A 24,988-nucleotide genomic window follows, 5' to 3' on the forward strand; every position below is an offset into this window, starting at 1 on the left:
GGTTTGGACTGGTGGGGAAGGGAGGAAGCTGAATGGAAATGAAGGAACAGTATCCAAAGCTTGAGTGTGAGGGGCACCCACAGAGAATCAGGGTTTTGTGGGAGGGTTCCTTTGTAAAAATTAGAGAACGGGACCAAGCGTAGTGGAAAGGAAATTGAGGTTTGGGGCTTCAGTGGCTTGTGTAGGTGGCAGGGTGGGTGCTAGGTGTTTTTGGAGATCATGAATTCCATATTGAGCTTCAAGGAATTGAAAGTTTGTTCTAAGGCTTCAGGATCATCAGAGAGAGTCAATGCAGCAGAAGATCTTGGGTATTGGATCCTCAGAACAATCTGTGGTGGATCAGATGTTCAAAAGATTGGGAGGTCAGGAACTGCGCCTCACAGATGTTAGTGAGATCAGGTTGAAATAGTATCTTTTCAAAGGTTGTGGAGAACAGAATAATCAAAAATAAGTATGGGGTATAAGCAGAGGCATCAGTTTGGTGATGCGTCAGTAAGACTTTGCCCAGAGGAGGCCAGTTTGGTTGAAGGTTCCCTATAATGCCCTTAAGAGGGATTTGCATGACAGGTATGACTTGCTTGATACGTAATTGCATCTCATGCAGAGGTGATGCAAAACAACCTAGAAATGGTTGTTATTGTTAATAATTGAAAGGTCGCTCTCTCCAATCACTTTGTATTTTTGCAAGTGCTCCAGTAGTTTCTCCTTACTTATGGACTTGAATAATTGTGAATTTCAATAACTTTGCTACTGCATATGTCAGACTGACAATTGTTTCTCCTTTATTAAAAAAAATGAAGTTAAATGTGCATGTTTGCAAACTAAAGAAAACTTTCATATTTGTGGTGATTGTATCCGCAATCACCTTATCCACTTTCTTTAAAATCAAATGTGGAAATTCCCAGGTCCTGCAAATTCATCAGACATGTGCAGTCACCTTTTCTGATACTGTATACTGGTTTATGTTAGGTCTCACATTCTTGCTCCCTGAGTGGATGAGAGTAGGGGCTGTAGGAAAGATGAGCAACCTAACTGTGGCACCGCAGTTCAGGGAGTCATTCAGGAGGGGGGAAAGAAGAGAAATGTGGTGGTAATTGGGGATAATATAGTCAGGGTAATAGACAGAGTTCTCTGTTGCGAGGATACTGTGTCCCAAAGGCTGTGTTGCCTGCCTGGTGCCCAGGTTCGGGATATCATGTCCGACCTGCAGAGGAATTTGTAGTGGGAGGGGAAAGATCCAGTTGTTGTGGTTCATGTGGGTACCAATGAACACTGAAAGAGGTTCTGTTAAGGGAATTTGAGCAGCTAGGGACTAAATTAAGAAGCAGAACGAAAAAGGTGGTAATCTCTGGATTACTACCTGAGCCAAATGCAAATTGGCATAGGGTTAAGAAGGTTAGAGAGTTAAATGTTTGGCTCAAGGATTGTTGTGGGAGAAATGGGTTTGAATTCATGGGAAATTGGCGCCAGTATTGGGGAGGGAGGGAGCTGTACCAACGGGATGGGATCCACCTGAACCGTGATAGAAACATAGAAAACCTGCAGCACAATACAAGCCCTTTGGCCCACAAAGCTGTGCCAAACATGTTCTTACCTTAGAAATTACCTAAGGTTCCGATAGTCCTCTATTGTTCTAAGCTCCATGTACCTATCCAGGAGTCTCTTAAAAGACCCTATTGTGATGGGACCTGGATTCTAGTGAATCGCATAACTAAGGCTGTGGATAGGGCTTTAAACTAAATAGTAAGTGGATGGCTTCAACAGAAAAGTAAGAGTGGAGTGAAGAAAAGTCAAGTGCAAAAGCATAAAATATTACAAGATTTTAGAAGCACAATGAGTGTAGGGGTATTTTATTTGAATGCCTGTAGTATTTGAAACAAAGGTCAGTGAACTTGAGGCACAAATCAGTACAAAGGGGTATGATTTAGTGGCCATTACAGAGACGTGGTTGCAGGGTGGAGAGGATTGTGAATTAAATGTCCAAGGATATTAGGTAATATGGACGGAAATGCAGGATGGTAAGGGAGGTAGGGTAGTGCTCTTAATTAAAGATGAGGTCAGGACGATAGCGAGAGACACTATAAGGTCTAAGGAGCAGAAGGTTGAATCCATCTGGGTAGAGATGACCAATAATTGTAATAACTGGGAGTTGTCTATCGGACACCGAATAATAACATTATGGTGGCACAGGCAGTAAACAGAAATATCTGAGGCAGGTAAGAATGGAACAGCAGTTATCATGGGGGCTTTAACTTGCACATAGATTGGGTGAATCAAGTTGGTTGAGGCAGCCTTGAGGCAGTCTTCGTGGAATGAATTCGTGGTGGCTTTCTTGAACAGCATGTTATTGAACCCACAGGGGAATGTGCTATCCTAGATCTGCTCCTGTGCAATGAGACAGGTAAAATTTGTGATCTTGTAGTTAGGATCCTGTTGGAAAGAGTGATGACTGAGTTTCTCATTCAAATGGAGGGTGCAATAGTTTGATCTAAAACCAGTGTATTATGCCTAATCAATGGAGACTACAATGGATTCAAATGGAGGGTGCAATAGTTTGATCTAAAACCAGTGTATTATGCCTAATCAATGGAGACTCCAATGGAATGAGGGAGGATTTGGCCAGAGTAGACTGGAAACACGGGCTATATGGTGGCACAGTTCAGGAACAGTGGAAGTCTTTCAAAGAGATTTTTCATGGTGCTCAAGGGTATGTTCCAGTTAAAAGCAAAAACAGTAAGGGCGGAGAGAGCTAGTCTTGGATAACAAAGGAAATAAAGCAAGGCATCAAACTAAAAGCTCGTCCTTACAAAGTTACCAAGAGTAGTGGGAAACTGGAAGATTGGGAAAACTTTAGAAATCAACAAAGAACCATTAAGTGAGCAATGAAGAAAGAGAAGCTAGATTTTGAAAATAAACTAGCACAAAATATAAAAACAGATAGTAAAAGTTTTTATAATTATAAAGCAGAAAAGGGTGGCTAAAGTGAACATAGCTCCCTTGGAGGACGAGAAGGGGGAACTGATATTAGGTGATAGGAAATGGCAGAAGTTTTGAATGACTACTTTGTGTCAGTCTTCACTGTGGAGGACATGTCTAACATGCCAAAGAGAGATGTTATGGATGTGATGGGAAGTGAGGACCTCAATACAATAGCTATCACTAAGCTATCACTAAAGAGGTAGTGCTGAGAAAACTTGTGGGCCTGAAGATAAATCAATTCCCTGGTCCTGATAGAATGCATTCCAAGGTATTGAAAGAAATGGCAGAAGTTATAGTGGAGGTTCTAGCAATAATTTACCAAAATTCTCTGGACTCTGGGCAGGTCCTGGCGGATTGGAAGACAGTGAATGTCATGCCACTATTCAAAAATGGATGTAGGCAAAAGGCAGGTAACTATAGACCAGTTAGTTTAAAATCTGTGTTTGGAAAAATGCTTAAAGCTATCATTAAAGAAGAAATAGCGAGGCATCTGGAAAGAAATCAGGCAGATGCTGCATGGATTCAGCAAAGGCAGGTCCTGTTTAGCTAACTTACTGGAGTTCTTTGAGGATATAACAATTGCAGTGGATAGAGGGGCTCAGATGGACGCATTTACTTGAATTTCCAGAAGATATTCAATAAGGTGCCGCATAAAAGATAAGGATGCATAGAGTTGGGGGTGACATATTAGCATGGATAGAAGATTGGTTAACTAATAGAAAGCAGAGAATTGGGATACATGGGTGATACGCTGATTGGCAATCAGTGGTGAGTGGTGTGCCACAGGGGTCGGTGTTGGGCCTGCAACTGTTCATGATATACATGAACAATCTAGAAGAGGGGACTGAGTTCAGTGTATCTAAGTTTGCTGATGATACTAAATTGAGTGGAAAAGCAAATTGTGCAGAAATTACGGAGAGTCTGCAGAGAGATATAGATAGGTTAAGTGAGTAGGCAAGGTTCTGGCAGATGGAGTAAAGTGTTGGTAAATGCATTGTCATCCACTTTTGGAAGGAAAAATGAAAGAGCAGGTTATTATTTAAATAGTAAAAAATTGCAGCATGCTGCTGTGCAGAGGGACTTGGGAGGGAAACATAGAAACATAGAAACCCTACAGCACAATACAGGCCTTTTGGCCAAAAAAGCTGTGCTGAACATGTCCTTACCTGAGAAATTACCTAGGGTTACCCATACCCGTCTATTTTTTTGAGCTCCATATACCTGTCTAGGAGTCTCTTAAAAGACCCTATCATATCCGTCTCCATCACCGTTGCTGGCAGCCTGTTCCACAAACTCACCACTCTCTGTAAAAAACTCACCCCTGACATCTCCTCTGTACCTACTTCCAAGCACCTTAAAACTGTGCCCTCTCGTGCTAGCCATTTCAGCCCTGGGAAAAAGCCTCTGACTTTCCACACGATCAATGCCTCTCATTATCTTATACACCTCTATCAGGTCACCTCTCATCCTCTGTCGCTTCAAGGAAAAAAGGCCGAATACACTCAAACATGAATCATGAAAGGGTGGTTTGCAGGTGCAGCGGGCTATCAAGAAGGCAAATGGAATTTTGAGCTTCATTGCTGGAGGGATTGAATTTAAGAGCAGAGAGTTTATGCTGCAACTGTACAGGGTACTGGTGAGGCAGCACCTGGAGTGCTGTATGCAGTTCTGGTCTCCTTACTTGAGGAGGGATATACTGGCTTGGAGGTGGTGCAGAGGAGGTTCACCAGGTTGATTCCGGAGATGAAGGGGTTAGACTACGAGGAGAGATTGGGTTGTCTGGGACTGTTCTTGCTGGAATTCAGAAGAATGACAGGAGATCTTATAAAAACATATGAAATTATGAAAGGGATAGATAAACTGGAGGCAGGAAAGTTGTTCCCACTGATAGGTGAGACTAAAACTAGGGGACAGAGCCTCAAGATTCGGGGGACTAGATTCTGGGACTGAGATGAGGAGGAACTGTTTTTCTCAGAGAATGGTGAATCTGTGGAATTCTCTGCCCAATGAAGCAGTGGATGCTACCTCAATAAATATATTTAAGACAAGGTTGGATAGATTTTTTTGCATAGTATGGGAAATAAGGGTTAAGGGAAAAGACAGGTAGGTGGCCAGATCATCCATGATCTTATTGAATGGCTGAGCAGGCTCGACAGGCCAGATGGCCTACTCCTGCTCCTATTTCTTATGTTCTTATATATTTTTTTTGTGACGTCTGGCTCTTTATTAGTGGCTTATTAACATAGAACATAGAACTCTTTGTCCTACGAGTTGTGCTGACTTCTCAATCTAAAAATCAATCTAACACTTCTCTCCAGCAGAGCCCTCCATTTCTCTTTCATTATGTACCTATCTAAAAGTCTCTTACACGTCTGTCCACATTGAGGTTGATTTTCACTTTTCCATTTTGAGGAGTGACAGACTGAGGGCTTTGATGTTACCTTTATCAAAGGTACTGTCGCTCATAGGACCTAGAATAGTACAGCACAGAGCAGACCCTTCAGAAATGGCATTGTGCCAAATTAATTAAGCTAATGGCACTTCATCCCTTCTGCCTGCACAGGTCCGTTTTACTCCAGTCTGCATATTCATGTGCTTACCTAAGGGCCTCTATTGTAATGACTTCCAGAAGCACAATCCAACCCCCAATCTCTGGTACCAGCTACTATCTGCGCAAGAAAATCTTGCCTTGCACATCTCCTTTGAACCTTCCCCCTCTTGTCTCAAATGCATACCCTCTAGTATTAGACATGTTGACTCTCCTTACTCAAGGAGGTTTTGTCCACATCCAGTTCCATGGGTTCTGAGATGGCTGGTGAGGCCAGTGTGGGACCTGCACTGTGGCGGCAAGGGAGTGGACTGAGTAGTTTGCACTGTTCAGTTTATAAAGCCCAGGCTTCTGCATACTACTTAGAAGGAGATTTGAGCTTTTTGAAGGCCGTTCTCCATCCTGAATTATAATGGACAAAGAATTGCCGTGAGTTGGGAAATGTGTTCTTTTTCCTAAGGAAGCTTTGCAAACATCCTTAAAGTATTTCTACAGACCTCCTGATAACCTCTTTCAGTGATGGAGTTCTGAATAGAATGATTATTTTGGGAATCCGGTGTTGGGTAAAGGAATGAAATTATTCCGAGCTTTGATGCTGAGGAAGTTATTTGGAAGAGGATTTTGGTTTACTGCCTCTGGTATGAAAGACTTTGTAGGGCCTGTATTAATGGGATGAGTGTAAAGCTTCAAGGTTCTTGCTGGTGGTCCACTTCTCTAAAGATTAGGACTATTACTGCCTGGGAAACTTTTGTGCCAAGCTTTAAATCTTGATCTTTGGATATTCTTCTCTTCAAACTGCCAAAGGCTGCTCTGGCAGCTGATTGATGCCTGCCTTCCATTGAAAGAAGCTCCCAAGATATATCTATTTCCCTCCACTGGTGCTGCTTGATCTGCTGAATTATTCCAGCTATTTTTTTAAAAAATATTTATCCCAGCAGTCATTTGAGTCCCCAAGATATGTTAAATGGACATGCTTTTCAGGGTCTCATTATGGACTTCTATTGCTGGATGAGGGGGGCAGTGTTGCACCTTGGGAAGGGATAGGGAGCCTTCGACTTGCAATGTCATATGTTGAGCTCCTCGAAAGCTTGATCTGTGGTACCAGAGCTGGTTCTTCATGAGGTAGGTGATATGGTGAGGGAGGTGAGAGGATGGCAATTTGGCTGTAGTTCCTGATGAAATGGTGGTAGCAGTTGGAGAAGTCCAATAAGTGCTGCAGCTATTTGAAAGAGCGAGGTCGGGGCCATTCAATGATGGTATGTACTTTCTCTGGTTTCAAGGCCTTGGGTGAAAGGGCATCACCGAGAAGGAAATGACTGGGGTGTGAAACTGGCATTTTTCTAACAGTGCAGTTGCTTTTTAAGGAGGTGCTGAAGGACTGAACAGATATGACAGATGCCATATTGTGGAGTCCTTGTCATTGAGGTAGATGAACACATACTTGTGTAGCATTTCTTGGAGGATTTCATTAATGAAGACTTGGAAAACAGCTGGAATGTCCAAATAGCTTCATCAAGTATTTGTAGTGGTCAGTGGGTGTTATAAGTGCCATCTTCCATTCATCTGTGTGGCGGATGCAGGTCAGATTATACATAGTTTTTAGAGCTAGGGTTGATGATGATCTGGGCCCCGCAGAGTATTTAGGATGCACTATCCAGCAAGGAGGAGTAAGGTAGCAGTTCTTCGTGGTGATCTTCTTGAGTCGATGGTAGTCAATGCAGACTCCCCATTATTCTTTTTGACAAAGAAGAATTCTGCACGGCTCAGAGCTGGGATGGTCAAAAGGAGCCACGTTGTCGCACTTCGATGATGTAGTCGTTCATGGCTTGTGACTCAGGAGGGAAGAGGGAGAAAGGGCAACCCTGGAGAGTGGTGGCACCAGGAACAAGGCTGATTGCACAGTCGTGTGTTCTGCGAGGCAGCAGAGTGCTGGCCTCCCTTTTACTTAAAGCGATGGCTAAGTTTTGGTATTCCTGTGAGAGTTTGGTGAGATCAAGGGGCTTTCAACTCCCACTAATTTATGGGGTGATTTATGGGCAGGTGGGCCCACAACTCCACTGTGAACCAGATGACCAGGCAAAGTGAGGGTTGTGAGTGAAGAGGCAGGGGCAACCCAAGACAGGGGGAGTGTTGGGTGAGTCGATAAGGAGGAATTGGATGAACTCAGAGTGCTCTCCAATGTTCATGTGCACAGGCCGTGTGCACGTTCTGACCATCTCAGACCCCAAGTCAATGGCTTTGATGCATGAGGGGTGAGAAATACGCTTGGTAGGGAGTCCAAGCTGCACATTCAGAGTCTGGTCCCGAAAGTCTCCTGTGTGCGTAAAGCCTTCGCGGTATGGAGTCCCCTGAAGAATGAATGACAGTTAACTGTTAGAACCCCAAAGTCCCACGCCAACTCCCCTCTCCCATGCATAAGCTGCAGCAAAGCAACAACCCCCCCCCCAGCAATAAAAAAGCATCGGCACCCCTCACTGAGCACTCAAACGTGCAGCAAAGCATCAATAAAGACACAGACTTGCAGTACCCCAAAGACTACTCGTTCACCCGGCAATTCGACATACCACAGGCTCTCTCTCTCTCCCTAATAAGGGAAAAATGAGGTGTGCTCGTTTCACAGTGAGAGGGGAAACATAACAAAATTACTCACTGATTAATGTGTTAAAAGTCTATTGCATCTCTCGTTCCGAGCTCTGTGCCCAAAGAACTCGGGTCTCTGGCACACAGCCAGCTCGCTGCTTTCGATCTTCCATCTCCTAAGACACATCGGGCGGTGGCACCAGCCTCGAATCAACTCGTCTCCAGAGCCATGAAAATCTGGCACCCTGAGGGTGCACTAGTCTTCCAGGCTGCGTCCTTGTCATATCGAAAAGCAGCCGGTCGTGAGGCCCCTAGAGTGGGTCCCATCCCCTCAAAGAACCGAAGTCAGCGTGTAGCTCCAGGTCAGGGTATGCGAAAGAACCATAAAAGGGAAAAGAAGAGATATCAACGATACAAATAGAGCTGTTTCCGAAGATGCAAGCAAACGAGTCGCCATTAGGCGCCATCATCCTCCTTAGGTCCAGCCAATGGGATTTAGTAGAATTGTTAACAGTTCTATTTGTTGCCCACAAAGCATTGCCGTGTCTCGCCAGTGCCAAATCTTCTGACATTTTACTTCAGTTTCCTCCCACATCCCGAAGATATACAGTTTGGTAGGTTAACCAGCCATTGTAAATTGCCCCACTGTAGAGGGGAGGTAGAATTAGGGAGGAAAGATGAAGAATGAGGGAATTAGTGTAGGGTTAGTGTAAATGAGGGTTTGATGGTAGCCAGAGTCAGCTTCCACCATCTGTCTATATAACCCTAAAAGGCTCAGCAATACATGTAATAGAATGGACCTACATTTCTGAGCGAAGCCAAACCTGTGAAGGATTCTTCATAATCTCTCTTAGCTGTAAGAGTTAAAGGCATTTATATCACATTGTAAACATTTAAGATGATTTTGAATGATTCTATAAAATCAGTATGCTAAATATTACACTCAGAAATAGAAGCTACTGTACACTTTGTAAAGATGGCAATTCGTGCAATTTTGATGCAAGCGGAGCTGTGCTGGAGCAGTAGAAAATCAAAAGGAAATTGGAGGGAGATATTACATCAGGACTAATGTGGAATAGTTAAATCAGATATTGGCAACATTCAATATTAGTGCACATAGAGCGCGCTTCATTTTCTGAGAACTCGCCCTCACTGAGATAGTTCAAGTTAGTCAGTGGGAAGGTGCTAATCAGTAGCTGGGCATTCTTGTACAGGGAAGGAGATTCAGAGGAGGACTTTCCGGACCACCTCCACACAATTTGTAAAAGCTGTTTACAACACAGTTGTCAGCCAACTATAATTAAATCAGTCCGCAGGAGGTAACAAACTGATATATTGATCACTGTGATGAAGGAAAAGATGAAGGTGTGGACAATTTCTTGGCATGTGAATATACCATTATTTTATGCTTGTATTTGTTCTCAAATGTACTCTTAAAGAATGGAGATAAGAATAATTTATCTCTGAATTTATGTTCTGAAACAAGTAAAAATGTCTGTTTGCAGAATTGATTACATCTTGCAGCACAGGTATGTGGTACTTAACCATGCAATATAACTAGATGGCCCAGCATAAAAGAATTTCCACCTACTACAATAACAATTGCATGTAACCGTTGTAATGATGATGCCACTCATGTGTGATAGAACTATTATTGCAGATAAATCAGCAATTCATGTATACATCACAGTACTGCAGAAAAGTTATCAGAATAATGAAAGGAAAAACAAACTGAAGGAATCCCTAGAATGCTAACAAGCTATGCAAATAAACATCAGCTGCAATTCTGCATTTCCTTATCTTGATCCTTTTTCTCTGTCTGGATTAGTAGGGTCAACAGCTGAAATAAGACTGCAGGCCAGAGTTAGTGAGGCTACAAGAAGCATATTTCACACAACAGTGAAGGCCGCCCTGCCAGAAAATGAAAGTGAAGACCGCACTGAGCTCTCCTGCAGTTAAGCAAAGTGTTGACGTGCTCTGGCTTGGCTTATGATGCACCATCAATAACTCTAGGAGACTGGAAGAGAACGATAGGCTTTTATTAACAGTGAAAAGGGAGCATGACATGTCAAAGACTGAGGGAGGAGCAGTGCCCCAATTGCCTTTATACAGGGGTCTGTGGGAGGAGCCACAGGAGCAGTCAGCAGGGGGCGTGTCCAGACAGGTATACATGGTTTGCCACAGCTTGCACCAATAGAGTGAGGCAAAATATCGTCAAAACCTTAGCGGGAATCATTGACTTCTGAGGAACAAAGGAGGGAGGAAGCACAAGGGGAGTATTTTGGCAAACAAATGTACACTACGAATGTTTAACTCTTTTGTCTATATTCTTAAAACAAATTAGCTATAATTATCAGCCTGCTGATGTGTACAGTGCAAAATGAAACTAAATTAGTCCATTTAAAAATGATCAATACTTATGAATTTTGGGGATTTGATGTGAAGCTTCTCAGAGCTACTGTGCATTTATTTGCTAACAGGGTGCAGAGAAAATATTATCAATGAATGAATCAGGAGAGCTGCAAGATCTCTTAACAAAGATTGAGGTAAATATATTTTTAAACAAAAGTAGCATGCTTTAGGTTTAGACAGCTCATAGATTTGTTAACATGATTGTATTATTCCTGCTAATGCAATCTCAGAGTTTAGTACTGAATTGCAGATTGTAATCTGTAGATTGCTTATTGGATTTTGATGGCTTTAATATCTACTCTTGTTTTTGTTTTTTGGCCCTATTTATTATGCAGACAATATTAGTTAGCCCCTTCTATACTGCATACTATCTGTTTCTTTTCTCTCGATGCTTTTAAATAAAATTAACGTAATGAGCTTTTATGGTTTTTCCACTAACCGACATGATTTCAGACCTTAAAACCACTTAGAGTTTAAAATATGCACTGTGATCCATTGACCATTAATTTGAAAAAACATTCAGATAATTATGATGACCCAGACCCAGAGTAGCTGAATATGATAATACCCAAGGAATGTGAGAATGCCTGGGACACGATTTTATGGCCAATGTCAATCTTGTTCCTTTTATCTGAACAGCAGGTGGTCAAATTGAAAGGGCAATTTTGGAGTTGATCAGCAGTGGGTAAAAATTGTGGGCAGGGCATAATTTTGGACACCCTTTGCAGGATGTAGAAGTTCTGAGCTGGACTGGTGGATAAGAAAAATAATTTTGATAGGTGGTAGATCAAAGATAGAGCTTGGTCATGAGAGAGAATATGAAAGTGGATGGCAGGGATGATGGTTACAAAGGGAGAATAGGGAATGGACAAAGGGCCTCTCAAAGTCAATGATTTTTGTCATCCAAAATTAACGTGAACCAGGCATAATTACTATAAACTGATTGGATCAAGGTGTACACTAAGCAGGCTTCTGCTTTGCTACACTTGTGAAGCAATCTGAGCTCACAGATGGTCACAAATTGTGAACACTAGCTGCCTCATCAGTAGCAGCAGCTTCTACCTGGACCAAGGCAGCTGCTGCACAGGAGCTTTAAATCTGGTAAACTGGACTCAAATCACACAGCAGACCCACAAGAAAAGTTTCCTGTCCACTTGTGGCTTCCCATTTCCTCATCACAATCACTGTGGAGGGAATTAAATGTAGGGAAGCACAATAAATCCTGATCATAGTAAATGGCAGGGCAGGCTTGAGGGAGCAAGTAGCCGTCTCCTGCCCCTAATTTCTTATCCAGCATGTGAGCTGCTAACACAAGCTTTCACTTTCTTTCTGGACGGTCCAGAGTGCACTCGTGACTGAGGACTCACCAGATGGAAAAAGATCATAGAATACAGAAAATACAGCCCATGTCATATTGCACTAATTAATCTTGCATCACATAATTAAAACAACCAGCCCCTCAGAGATCCTTCTGTCTCCTGTCTGCAAAGAGCCAAGAGCTAATCTAGTGGGTGTGTGTGTCAGGTGCAGGGAAATAACATCTACTCTGCCATTGCAGCTCTGTCAGAATACCTTGCACATGGAATGGCCGAGGCCTGTTCATATTAAAGGGTGGAGGACAGAGATGGGGGTCACACTTCTACAACTGTATGGGACTGACAAGATTGTGGAATGAGAGGAAAGTGGGATTTGAGTGGTTTACAGGAATACACATGGCTAAACCCAGCATAACAACATTCTCCCCTGAGATTTGGGCGTGGAAGCATCTCCCACTTAATACCAGCTGCCCCAACACCCCAACAGTCTATCATTGCAACCTCTGCAAAACAGAGGGAAGAATGTTAGTGGGGGAGTTACAGTGTTTATGAATATTGCTACCATAGTGAACACCTGTAAGTGAGTGAAAGGTTTGACAAATAACTATGAGTGTTGGAACAGAGGTAAATATGTGACTGCACGCACTATACTGGCATTCCCACTGAACTTCAATTAGATGAGCTTGCTCACTAACACTGGGACTGGGTACAATGGGCATTAATCTCTGGCCCATGTGCTGAAAGTTCTCCTCTCCCTCCAGTGCTGCCAGTTGGTTCTCATTCCTCTCTAATGGGCATAAGAGCTTCCCACAACAGCTGGATTCAGAGATTCTGAATTCAACTGACTTTACAAATCACTCAGGCATGCCTGGAAACCATAATCACAGCCGAAACCTTCATAACTTAGTTTGAGGCAATGAGGACTATCTGTGCCAATTGACCTTTTCACATTAAGGACCAACAGGGTATATCATTATACTGCTACTAGTTAATCAGAGTATGTTAGGCAGATAATGCCAAATTAATGTACAGGGGCATGCAACCAAGGATTCTAAAACTAAGGATATACTGCAGCTGTTGGGTGGTCATTGCTGGTCCATAGTTAACAGAATATATTGAATATGTTACACAGTGCAACTTGATTTTAGAAAGCTGCTCATGAAAGCAGTTTCAGAAAATGAACACAAATCATGAATTGAAATTAAAGTCGTGTGTTTACTGAACATAGCAGAGCTATATTTAGACTTTGCTAAACAGCAGAAGGCGCATTTAGCAGCTTTACCATAGTCAAGGAATTTCACAGTGAATCATGCTTACTGGGGCTTAATATAATAACCACTGGCATACAATCTGAGGCTGTCAGTACAAAATGCTGGCAAGTAAACATACAACTTCCTCAAAGACTAATTCCGAATCAAACAGCAAAAAGCTTTACAATTCAAAATGAGTCAGCACCTGCAAGGCTTTGATCTGCTTAGATTTGATTGCAGTGTGTGTGTAGAGATGGGAGTGCATAAATGAGAGAGAGAGAGAGAGAGGGGGGGGGGGGAGAGAGATTTGCACTGACAACAAAATGCCTTTGAGCATTAGCTATAGTGCATGGTGCTTGTTACCTTCGCTAGCAGTTCTGACAGTGGCATAGATAGGATAGGTGATAGGAATCATTCTCTTAGCACAGTGGAATCTAGAACCATTGGACACAGGTTTAAGATGGGAGAGGAGAAATATAAAGGAGATTTGAGGGTTATATTTTAACAAAGAGGGTGAAGAAACAAGTTGTCCGAGGAAGTAGTGGAGACAGATACAGATACAGCACATAAAGGTGTTTAGGCAGTTAATTGGTTAGGAGATGCATAGAGTGGTGAGGTCTAATTTGGACGAATGGGATAAATGTTGATAGGCATGAACAATCTGGCCTAATGTCTCATTCCTAAGCTGTACATTACTATGACTCCATGATTCAAGGTATTACTGTCGATGGGCAATTTAAATCAAAAGTTTTGATTGATAGAGCACAGCAAAGCCCCGTTGGCCCATCATCAACATCTATAGCACCCATTTATACCTCTCATTTACCTACATTAGGACAATTGATTTCTATGCCTTTCCAAATCTAAAACTTCTGTAAAACTTCTTAACTGTTTTGAAAGTTCCTGCCTCTGCCACTTCCTCAGGCCCTTCCACATTCCAATCACTCTTGTTGTGAAATAATTCCCCCGGAGATCTCCTCCCTGTCACCTTCAACTCATGTTGTACATTCATAGACGGTGAAGTTGGAATCCATAAAGTTTGCAGACCTCTGTGGCTGTCAGATGTTTACCTCAAGTAACAGTTTTCTGTTCATTTCAAAGGTTTTGCTTTAGTAGCAGTTTATAGCTGTTACTCCATACTAATAGACGTGAGATTTAGAATGTTAACAATGCTTCCTTTGACAAATTCATTTTGCATTTTATGCACTGCGAATGTTAACTATTAGGTGCTGTCCATCATATTAGCAGGGTGTTTGACTTGTCCTTGGTATTTTTAAGGATATCCAGGAATGTTTGTACAGTTCGGCACCACAATAGGCACCACGGTAGTGTAGTGGTTAACACAATGCTATTACAGCTTGGGACGTTGGAGCTTATAGTTCAGTTCCGGTGCTATTTATTAGGAGTTTATAAATTTTCTGTGACCACATGGGTTTTCTCTGGGTGTTTCAGTTTCTTCCAATAGTCCAAGGACAAATCAGTTACTAGGTTAATTGGTCATTGTAAATTGTCCATGATTAGACTGGGGTTAAATAGGTGGGTGGCTGGGTGGGGTGGCTCAGTGGGCTAGAGGGTCTGTTCCCCACTGTATCTTTAAATAACACAAATCAGTAACAATTTTCCTTTACTTAGGAAAGGATTGGTAAATTATGCAATAAGTTAATTGAAAACTTAGCCAAGAATTTTATTGTGCATTACATGTAGGAATAATGCAGTGACTATTTTAAAGAATACTAGAAAGTCTTTGGTTCTGAAATGTAGTCTGAATGATGATTTAAATTTCCTTTGGGATTAAATAAATGATAAGGTAGTCAGTTCACCTTCAGTGAAACCACCAGCAAACAAAAGGAAGATCTCTTCATCCATAATATAATTAGGCAAAAAGACATACTGTGATAAGATAAGAAATTCTGAGGAAAACAACTGTTGCTAGAGAGCTGTCAGACAATATTTTCAGAGTATAAAACAGAATGACTTTATGGGCTGAGAATCCTTTGCTTTATCTAAAAGCAGCCGGGAATTGAAAAGCCAAGAAATGGTAGAGCGCAGAGTTCTTTTGCCAACTGTCTACTTTAATTTCACTAACCAGAAAACTGTTAAGACAACTCTGACAAATTCACGTTCAGCACTGCGGGTCTATTCTGGTGCCACACATGCTTTCAGATATTTATCATACAGAACATGACATTTACTATGTTCCTTGAAGAATGGAAATTATGCAATTGGTCTACAGTTAGTACTAAATAATGCAAATATAAAATGGGGGAGTGATATCACAGAGTCTTTGAACTAATCCTTAAGGAAAATAGAGAAAAATTCTTACAATTGCATCTTTAAAATTTTCCCTGTGGCTCATCACTCTTGCCTTGAGAGCTTTTTGTGAGAATGAGATGATCTCACTCCTCCTTTCCTCTATAACATCCTGCAGCATTACAACCCTCTTAGACTGCCTGTTTCTTCACTTTTACACTGCTGTGCACCTCAGCTTCTTTGCTTTGCCACCAGCAGCCATCCTTTCAGCAATCTAAACCCTTCTGAGGTTCTCTCCCTGCACATCACCATCTCCTTCTCTTTCTTATACACTTCCTGTGAACTAAATCCTTAAGCGAGCTTTGGTAAATTATGCTATTATTTCATTCTTTAGCCTGAAATTTGACCATTTTCTTGCTTGATATTGTAGAATATTTATCATGTTAACTATACTCAGAAGAAACTGGGTACATATTTGAAATTAAAAGTTACAGTGCGAAGGTGGGTGGGGAAGTGGGACCAGTATAAGGCATGGAATCAATGGGCCAAATGTCCTCCTTATTATACATCTATGTTAAACAAAAGATTTTTTTCTTGAATTGTTAGGAATAAAATTGAATATGATCAATCATTTGGGAGTGATATTAGCTTATCCATCTACATGTGAATTGTTTATTGATACAACTAGCTGGGCACTTGGACTTGATGGATAATGTGCTGCTCCTCATATCTATTACATAATTAGATATCAAACAGACTGTAATAAGAGCCTCTAGTTGTTGTCAGGCACATCTTTATACCATGAATTAATTTCCTTTATAACACCCAACTAGCAGAAACATATCACCATTTCCCATATTCTAAGTACAATCCTCCCTGCAGCTCCAGACAATAGCAATGTTTATTTGCTATCTTGTTTGAGACAAAGATAAATTTGAACAATGCTCTTGAGATCTTTTAGGGTTGAATTTGTTCTCTGATGGTAATTTTAGTCGCTTCTTCTCTGAGTGAAGCTATGTGCCTATTTTTTTTTAGACATTTTCAAACTAAAGGCACGATACTAAAAAGTATGTATTTATCTGTTTTTCTTTTAGAAAGTCCAGCATCCACTGGAGTGTTCAGCTTGTGGAGGTTTTGCATTTGTTCCGTGTTCAGTGTGCCATGGGAGCAAGATGTCCGTGTTTCGAAACTGCTTCACTGATTCCTTTAAATGCCTTAAATGTACCTCTTGCAATGAAAACGGATTACAGCATTGCAGGCTCTGTGTGAAGTCAAACTCCCAACATCACAGAAAATAACATTCTAAAGGCACTTGCCATGGCTCGACAGTTAATGTGTCCATAGGAACCTGCCATGTCTGATCTGAATTCCAGCACACTAATTAACTGCAGTGGAAATTAAAATCCCAATTGCCACTCTGCTTTGGTTGGAAGAGCAAGATAAATAAAAATCATTAGGAACTAAACTGTGAGTTGCCTATTCCGAAAATTAAACTTGATTTGTATTTTGGGGCAAAGTGGGGCATTTTGCCTCCCACCTGCTTCATCTTCATTCACAAAACCTTTCAAACGTTAAGTGCAAACATTGTTGTTCATTTCTTTTGTTGAGAGGCATCAACAGGGCATTGGGAGTGTACGTGTGATTAAAAAAGCTGAGTAGAGACTACAAATCACAAGTAATATACAACACTGAAATTTTTAATGGAACTGTAAAAGGACAAATAAAGGAAAACATAAGAAATCTATGAGAAGTACTTTTATTTGGACTGGTTGAGTCTTTTTTTCCATCCAGTTAACATATTTTTTCTCAAAATATGTGGATAAATTAACTATATCTAACTATGGACTTCCTTACTTCCTTACCGTTAAGCCATTGGCGTTTCAGGTCAGCAATGAAGTTTCTCTATCATTGTCTGTACAGAAGTATTCTTCATTGCTATTTTTATAACAATAGTTTTTTGACCAGTCAGGGTTGTTAACCCTGAGCTGACCTCCTGAATCTGGAGAACCGGTGGACCACTCTTAGTCTGGCCTCTACCCTTTGACCTGTTTGACATGGGTTACCCTACCAAGAGCTAAAGCACAAGGCCCTGATTTCAGCCAACATAGCACTCCAAGTCTTTAAGGCACACAAAGCTCCATACCATACAACAAGGTTGTGGTCCTCTTGGAGGGACCATGGACTAGTACTCCTTCAATTTAGTATGTGATGTGTGCCACCTCCTCCACACACAGGTACAACTTTTACAGTATAGTCAAGGTAGAACACTCAGTATAGACTAAAACAATAAATCCTTTCTCATGCATTGTGGGTTTTCTTGGCAAAACCAATCAGTGTTCATCGCTCATCTCCTAATTGCTTTTGACTGAATATTTGGCTAAACCGTTTCAAGATACTGCTAAGTGCAAACAATATTGCGGTAAGGCTGGGATCATAAGGAAACTGGATTGGATAAGGTCAGCAGTTTTCTAAAGGACATCCATTAGTCAGGTTTTTTTTAACAGGATTCTGGTAGTTTGTTTGGCTCCATTACATTTTGATTTCAGGTTTATTTGAAAATTTCCAAGCTGAGATGCCAGTATTTGAACCTATGTCTCCAGATTATATGTATCGGCTTCTGGGTCAATAACTTAGTTACATAACTGTTGTGTATGTAATATTTCAGTTGTATTTGAGTAATATTCTAAATATATCAATTGATTAAGCATTCTTGTGTATTTTAATAATTTATTATGAGTTATATGTAGAAGTATGTGAATGGCATACACCATCATGCCAACATGTCACATGTGGGAGCCTCATGTAGAGTAAAAACAAAATTAACATACACATAGTCCAGACTCCCATCTTTTTCTTTTAATTAGTTTTATGTTTTGGAATGTAAAAAAAATGTAACAGTGGCAACAAAGAAGTTTTAAGCAAACCCGAGACAACTACCTACCTGTTGAAGAGTAGCAAGAAGTTTGAGTTAAGAAAAATGTAGCAAGATGTTCAAATTTTAAAAATGCATGAGAGAAACAGTTGAGTTAAAAAAAAAGACGTGTACACAGGTTGATCAACAGTGAGTACCAGATGATAATGATCATAAATAAAAGAAAGCAGAAATGGCTGGCTACATCAGAAAGATAGGCTCATTTGATTGCAAAAAAAAAACAACTGGCTCATGTATATTGAGTGAACTGTGCAGTATTTTGAAGCAAATAAAATAACCAATGAAAAGCGAGTGGCAGTTTTGCTAAGTGCATTGGGGTTAAAAGCAAACAGTTTTCTTAGAACTTTTACTGCTCCAACCAAACCCACCGAAATGAACTTTATTGATATCATGAAAGTAATACAGGAACATATGGAATTGAAACCACTGTTGATTGCAAACTGCTTTAAGTTTCACAAGTGGAATTAAAAGGAAGGGGAGTCCATTACAACATGTAGCTGAATTCAGTAAATTGTCTCTGCATTGTCAGTTCAATAATTGGCTTAATGTTGCACTGAGAGATTAATTTGTGGAATCTTACAAGAACACATTCAAAAATGGCTCCAAACTGAATCACAACTTACATTTAAAAAGCAGTTGAAATCGATGTATCAGAGGAGACAGCAGACAGAGACACAGTCAGGAATGAAATTGAGCGTCATCAAAATTACAATGTTCAAATAGAAACCTGTCTGGCTGAACAGAATGTGTTACCATTGTGGCAGGGACTCATGTACACCAGACCAATGCAGGCTTAAAGGTGAAACTTGCAGAAAATACAATAAGGTAGGACATATACAAAAAGCATGTCAGGTAGACAAAATTAAATGGACTGTACAGGGAAGAGAAGAAGATAAAAAGTCAAGTTGCTGTTTCAAAAAGAGCACTAATCTGCATGCTGTTGATGAAAAATCTGATAATGATGAGAGTGACATAGAACTAGGTAGCCTTGAGATTTACAATGTGAGAACTAACAAGTGACAAGCAATATGGCTTACCCCAGAAGGAAATGGTAAATTAATTAAAATGGAATTTGGACACCGGCTCAGCTGTTCCAATTATACAATTTGAACTACATTTCAAAGATACTAAACTGAAGCCAGCACATGCGCAACTAAGAAGATATGCAGGAGAAAAGATCACACTTGTGGGAGTGACATTCATACAGTCAAATACAACAACCAGCAAGCCACATTGGGCTTGTATGTGTCATAAACAGAAGGGCCAGCATTGTGGGGATGTTTGTGGTCAAGGCAACTGCAAATTGATTGGAGATCCATCCACCATTTGCATACCACATCCCCTGTAAGAGAGTCAACTGAGAGTGAATTAAGAAAGGTACTGGATGATGCCACAGCAATGTTCAGGAATGGCACAGAAAAACTCACACATATCAAGAGTAAAATAGTGTTAAATGAAAATGCCACACCAAGTTTTATAAAGCTTTACCATCCGTGATAAAGTAGCCAGTGAGCTAGATCTCATGGAGCTGAAGGTTGAAAGGAGTCCATGGGCAACACCAGTGGTCCCAGTAGACAAGAAGTATGGGTCTGTCAGGATCTGTGGAGATTTTGATGTCACTATCAATCTAGTACTGGAAGTAGACTAATACCCTGTGCTTAGGATAGAGGAAATCTTTGCAAGCCTTTCTGGAGGAAATACTTCTGCAAAACTGAGACCTACCTACAGATGAAGATGGAAGAAAAGTCCAAAGCGTTTCTCACCATTAACACTCACAAGGATCTTTGTCACTTTAATAGGTTAATAATAAGTACAGTGGCATCTGCACCTGTACTTTGGCAGAAAACTATGGAGCAGGTGCTGCAAGGCTGCCCAGGCACTCAGTGTTACCTGGATGACATCATTGATACCAGTAAGGATGATAAGAAACACCTCCAAAATGTCAAGACAGTGTTAAAAAAGATTAGAAGATTATGAGCTTAGATCACAATGCAATGTGTGAATTCTTTAAACCAACCTTCACTACTGTGGTCAGACCATCAACTCACAAGGATTATACAAGTGTGCTGAGAAAATTCAAGCAATGGTAGATGATGCCCCAAGGCCAAAGGACATGTCACATTTGCAGATTTCTTTAGGATTTGTGAATTACTGCAACAGGTTCCTGCCAAACCTGGCTACACCGCTCCAGCCACTGAACTCATGAAGAAAGGGTAATAGACAAAGCAGTGTGGGGTGGTTTTCAAAAAGTGGTCACATCAGACAGACATTATGATCCACCTTGTCCATGTACTATTCTGGATGCCAACATGCCCAGAACGAAGGTATCCAGATCTGTCAGAACCATTTCCTGTAGTCCCAGAGTCACCTCCTACAACAAACGTTGACTGCTCGTTTCCATGGATGCTGCCCGACCTGCTGATTTCCTCCAGCGAGTTTACGTGCTGCTTTGACCACAGCATCTGCAGTGTACTTTGTGTTTCCTACAGCCATTGCAACCACGTCCCACCTGCCAGACAGAGTGATCCCCTTTATTAGGAAAGATATTATCCCACAAGAGTAGAAAAGCCTCCACAGCTGTTAAATCTTTAGGTTTGAATGGGACAATTTAAATGTGTATTTAATATTTCAATAATATTTGTGTAAAATTGTAAATATATTGTTTGATTAGGCATTCTTAATCATTTAAAAAATTAATTATGGGTTATATGTGAAAGTGTGTGAATGGCATATGTCATATGTGTGCCTCGATTAAAGTAAAAACTAAACTAATGTACAGACATCCCGGACTTATGAAACATCATAATAAACACTACAGCACTATCTTGTTTTGAGGACTGATGCTTGCATTGCTTTGTCATATGACCATGGAATCATTCATTTTCTCTAATTTTAGATAAAATTATGAACGGTGAGCAAAAGTCTCCATATTCAGAATTATAAATAAAGAATGTTTGTGTATTTTTGAAGCCAGTTACAGTAATGTTATTGATTTAAAATAACATTAGAAATGCAATGATTAATTACTTAATGCAGTTTAAGTTTATGCAACTCACAGAGTTTACAAGCTGGAGAACTACCCATTATAGACCTGAACTGAAGAAGCCTCTCGGTGAAATGTCTTCTAGACAACACAGCGAGTCCAGTTGCCTTGATTTACTACTGCTTGGTATGCAATGACCTGGATGACTGAGAACCTTCATAGACTTAATGAAACTTTCTTTCAGTATTAAAAAGAAACTTAATGTGGCCCAGTCAGCAGTGGTGGTTTTGCTAAAAAGGAAATCATAGCTCTCAAAGGATTCATGTATTTCTTATTGCCTGACATAATTCTGTTATATTTTTAGAGTATAGCATTTGATTCAAATCTGGAAAAGTAAGTGGTGGAATTGAAGGGAAATGCTAATATCTTTAAGAGTCTAGAATAGCTTGTTCAGAAAAGAGGTGTTACTTTGCATGGAGGTAATTTGCGTGGAGGTGTAAAGCAGAATTTTAGTGGGGACTAAAGCCCAAGAACTCATGGGTTCCTTGACAAGAGTTGAACTAAAATTGATGTTTCCCACCAAGACTCCCACATCTCCCACCCATCCACCACAGTTAATCTTTGTTATTGGAATATGAATAAAATGTGGATATGTGACTCAGGGTGGAATTGTTGATTGATTGTAGTCAATGTTAGGAACAATATACGCATAGAAAGGGGAGAGTATGATGGGAAGGGTCACACATAACTTGCAGAACATACCCAGTTTTTCTTATTTTAATTTTAATTGAAGGAAAGCCCAGCTGGATGTGCCATCACCTTCTCACAGTTTCTTTTCTGTATTCTACTGAGACAATATTAAACAGAAAAATCAACCATAATGTAAATTTTCTATTTCATCACAGTGCTGAATTAGTAAGTGAATACTGCACTAGGGAATCAAGGAAGCATATCATGTTGGTTATTCAATTATCATTCTATGATAATTCTATTCACCTTGTAACCTAGATGGATTAACATTTATTTTTCTAAAACTTATGTTTTACTAAGTTAATGCAACATCTTTTAGATATTTATGGAAGCAAAGGAGTGTTTTTTGTTGTTTAATTTACTGCGCAGATCCACAAGAAAATTAGCATAATGATACCATAGTCATTTACAATCAAAAACTGCAATTGTATCTAATTTTATAAATCTAATTTGGTTAACTTTCTAAAGAGCACATCTTATTACGTGACTGAAAAAGTACTCAGCAAGAAAAGACCCACGTGTTTCTCATCCTTAAATAATTTAAACAACTTAAATATGTAGGAAGCTCAAATTGCATTTAATTATTTAAACCTCCTCAAGACCTGGCACATTACTGGCACCCAGGAAAGCCCATCAAAGTGAAACAAATATTGGAAAAAAAATAATATTTGGAGAGCTTTAGTTTTGTAATTCACATAAGCTGTTTTCTGATTCAGGTTATTAAGTCAATACATATCTTCAAATAGAGTGTTACATTCATTGCTGATCTGTCTATATCATCTCAGACTCAGTTGGCATGACTTTCTTCACATGACAAGAAAATTACAAGCAGAAGTGAATTTGCAGGGTCAAGATACAGAGTGTATTGCTAACAGCATGACTTAAATTAAAGAAATATTACCCTATTAAAGTCCATTGTCTAGGATGAATAATACAAGGTGTCAATCTAGGTAGCCTGAAACTTCCTCAAATTATGTGTAGAGAAAATAGTTGGGAGAAGTTCTGAGGAACCTTTCTGTAAAAAAATTAAGAGGGTGTGATATTTATGACATTTCTTCATGAGATGTGCAGGATAGATTTGATTGTTATTTCAATCACCATCTTTTTTTTTGTTTTGGTTCCTGCTTAGCTTTGTTTCCACTTCCTGCCAGCAGCTAATCAGATTAAGAAGCTCCAGCTGCTCTACACTTCTTGGAAGAGACCACACTTGGGAAGAGGAGAGAAAGGTAAGTTCGGAAATATTGGAGAAGAGCAGAGCTGGTTGGAGATAGGGAGTGAGAATAAATCAATCTCTGGGGAGAGAACAGGTGAGTGTATCTAATTGCAGCACAGCTGAAGCACGAGAGTTGGATCCAACAGACAGGGTTCAGGAATTCTCATCTCCTTTCAGCTAGAAACCTGGTCGATTTGAGTTAGTGTGATCATTTATCTTCCTGCAAAATACGGCTCGGCTAGAGTGGGCTGGCAAAGTGTGACAGCTTTTTAAAACATTTTTGCAACTCAAGTCTCCTGTGGGGTTAAAATTCATAACCAATCCCTTATTAGTAGCTTGATGTTTAATGATTAATCCTAGTTTATGGCAATATACTGTTACGTATCCGTGACACGTGACAGTGGTGTACTTGTCACGTGACAGGTGTTGAAGCTATACTGGACTTGAGCTAATGGTCTTGTGATGGTGGAGTGACATCATTTTCCCGCCAGTAGAGGTCATGTGACAGGTTTTTTTTACAGGTTATAAAAGGAGGACCCCTCCCTGTGAGGAGGGGCAGTTCGTGGCTGGATTTGCCACGTTGACTTCATGCCACTGCGTGATTTAATGTTATGATGCAGTTTAGTTGAAAGATGGAGTTTTATTTAATGCCTAAAGTTTAAAAGGTCATTGCCAGCAGTTTCTTTATAATACTGCTAGTTGAGAATCAGTGGAGAGTGAAGATCGGAGTTCGGGAGTTAAAAGATCGAGGAAAGTCGATTTCGACGGTGAAACAGGTTCAACCTTGTTTGATCCTCATTCAAAAGGAATTTGTTGACTGTGCTCGTGTTAATCCCTGTGAATAGCAGAAAGGATTGAGTACAGTGTTGTAAAGGAAAGGTCAGTGCCTTTAAGCTGTTACATTCCATCTTCGTAAAATTCTTTGTGAGAAAAGTAGTTCGACTGGGAATTGCAACAACATGAGGTGAAAGAGAATTTAAATCGTCTTAAAAAGTCTCTCCCTTTAATGGTCTGTAAGAATTTTGAACTTTTGCAATACTACTTTGAGGAACTGTTTTTGCAACATTGCTTTAAGAACTGTTTAAGCTGCCGCACAGCAGCTGATTTCCGGTTACGTTAGTCGTTTGTTTACTTTTGGGGGATTTGTTTTCATTGTTTAATAAACGTGTTGTTTGTTATAAAAACCCCTGCCTAACTCATATATTTATTGTTGCTTGAATCCATAACAATACTAACTACAGAATGCTGTAGACAGCTATTGTGTGTTTTGTTAATGCATACTTAGAAACATAGAAAACCTACAGCAAAATACAAGTTCTTCAGCTCACAATGCTGTGCCGAACACGTCCTTACCTTAGAAATTACCTAGGTTTACCCATAGCCCTCAATTTTTCTAAGTTCCATGTACCTGCCCAGCAGTCTCTTAATAGACCCTATTGTATCCACCTCCACCGCCGCTGCCGGCAGCCCATTCCACACACTCACCACTCTCAGCATAAAAAACTTAACCCTGCCATCTCCTCTGTACCTTCTTCCAAGCATCTTAAAACTGTGGCCTCTCGTGCTAGCCATTTCAGCCCTGGGAAAAAGCCTCTGACTATCCACACAATCAATGCCTCTTATTATCTTGTACACATCTATCAGATCACCTCTCATCTTCTGTCGCTGCAAGGAGAAAAGGTCAAGTTCACTCAACCTACTCTCATAGGGCATTCTCCACAATCCAGGTAAAATCCTTGTAAATCTCCTTTGCAACTTTTCTATAGTTTCCACAT

General features: G+C 40.4%; 1 protein-coding gene across 1 annotated transcript in view; it reads left to right on the forward strand.

Annotated features, from left to right (window-relative positions):
* The window catches only part of grxcr1a (glutaredoxin and cysteine rich domain containing 1 a), a 49,777-nt gene extending 31,733 nt beyond the window's left edge, over nucleotides 1-18,044 (forward strand). Inside the window, exons 3-4 of the mRNA XM_059989118.1 lie at nucleotides 10,588-10,653; nucleotides 16,430-18,044. Of these exons, the coding sequence (XP_059845101.1) occupies nucleotides 10,588-10,653; nucleotides 16,430-16,633 (270 nt within the window). The 3' untranslated portion in view covers nucleotides 16,634-18,044. The remainder of the gene's footprint in view (nucleotides 1-10,587; nucleotides 10,654-16,429) is intronic.
* Nucleotides 18,045-24,988: the final 6,944 nt, after the last annotated feature.

The sequence above is a fragment of the Hypanus sabinus genome, chromosome 14, assembly GCF_030144855.1.
Source record: "Hypanus sabinus isolate sHypSab1 chromosome 14, sHypSab1.hap1, whole genome shotgun sequence".
NCBI classification, from domain to species: Eukaryota; Metazoa; Chordata; class Chondrichthyes; order Myliobatiformes; family Dasyatidae; genus Hypanus; species Hypanus sabinus.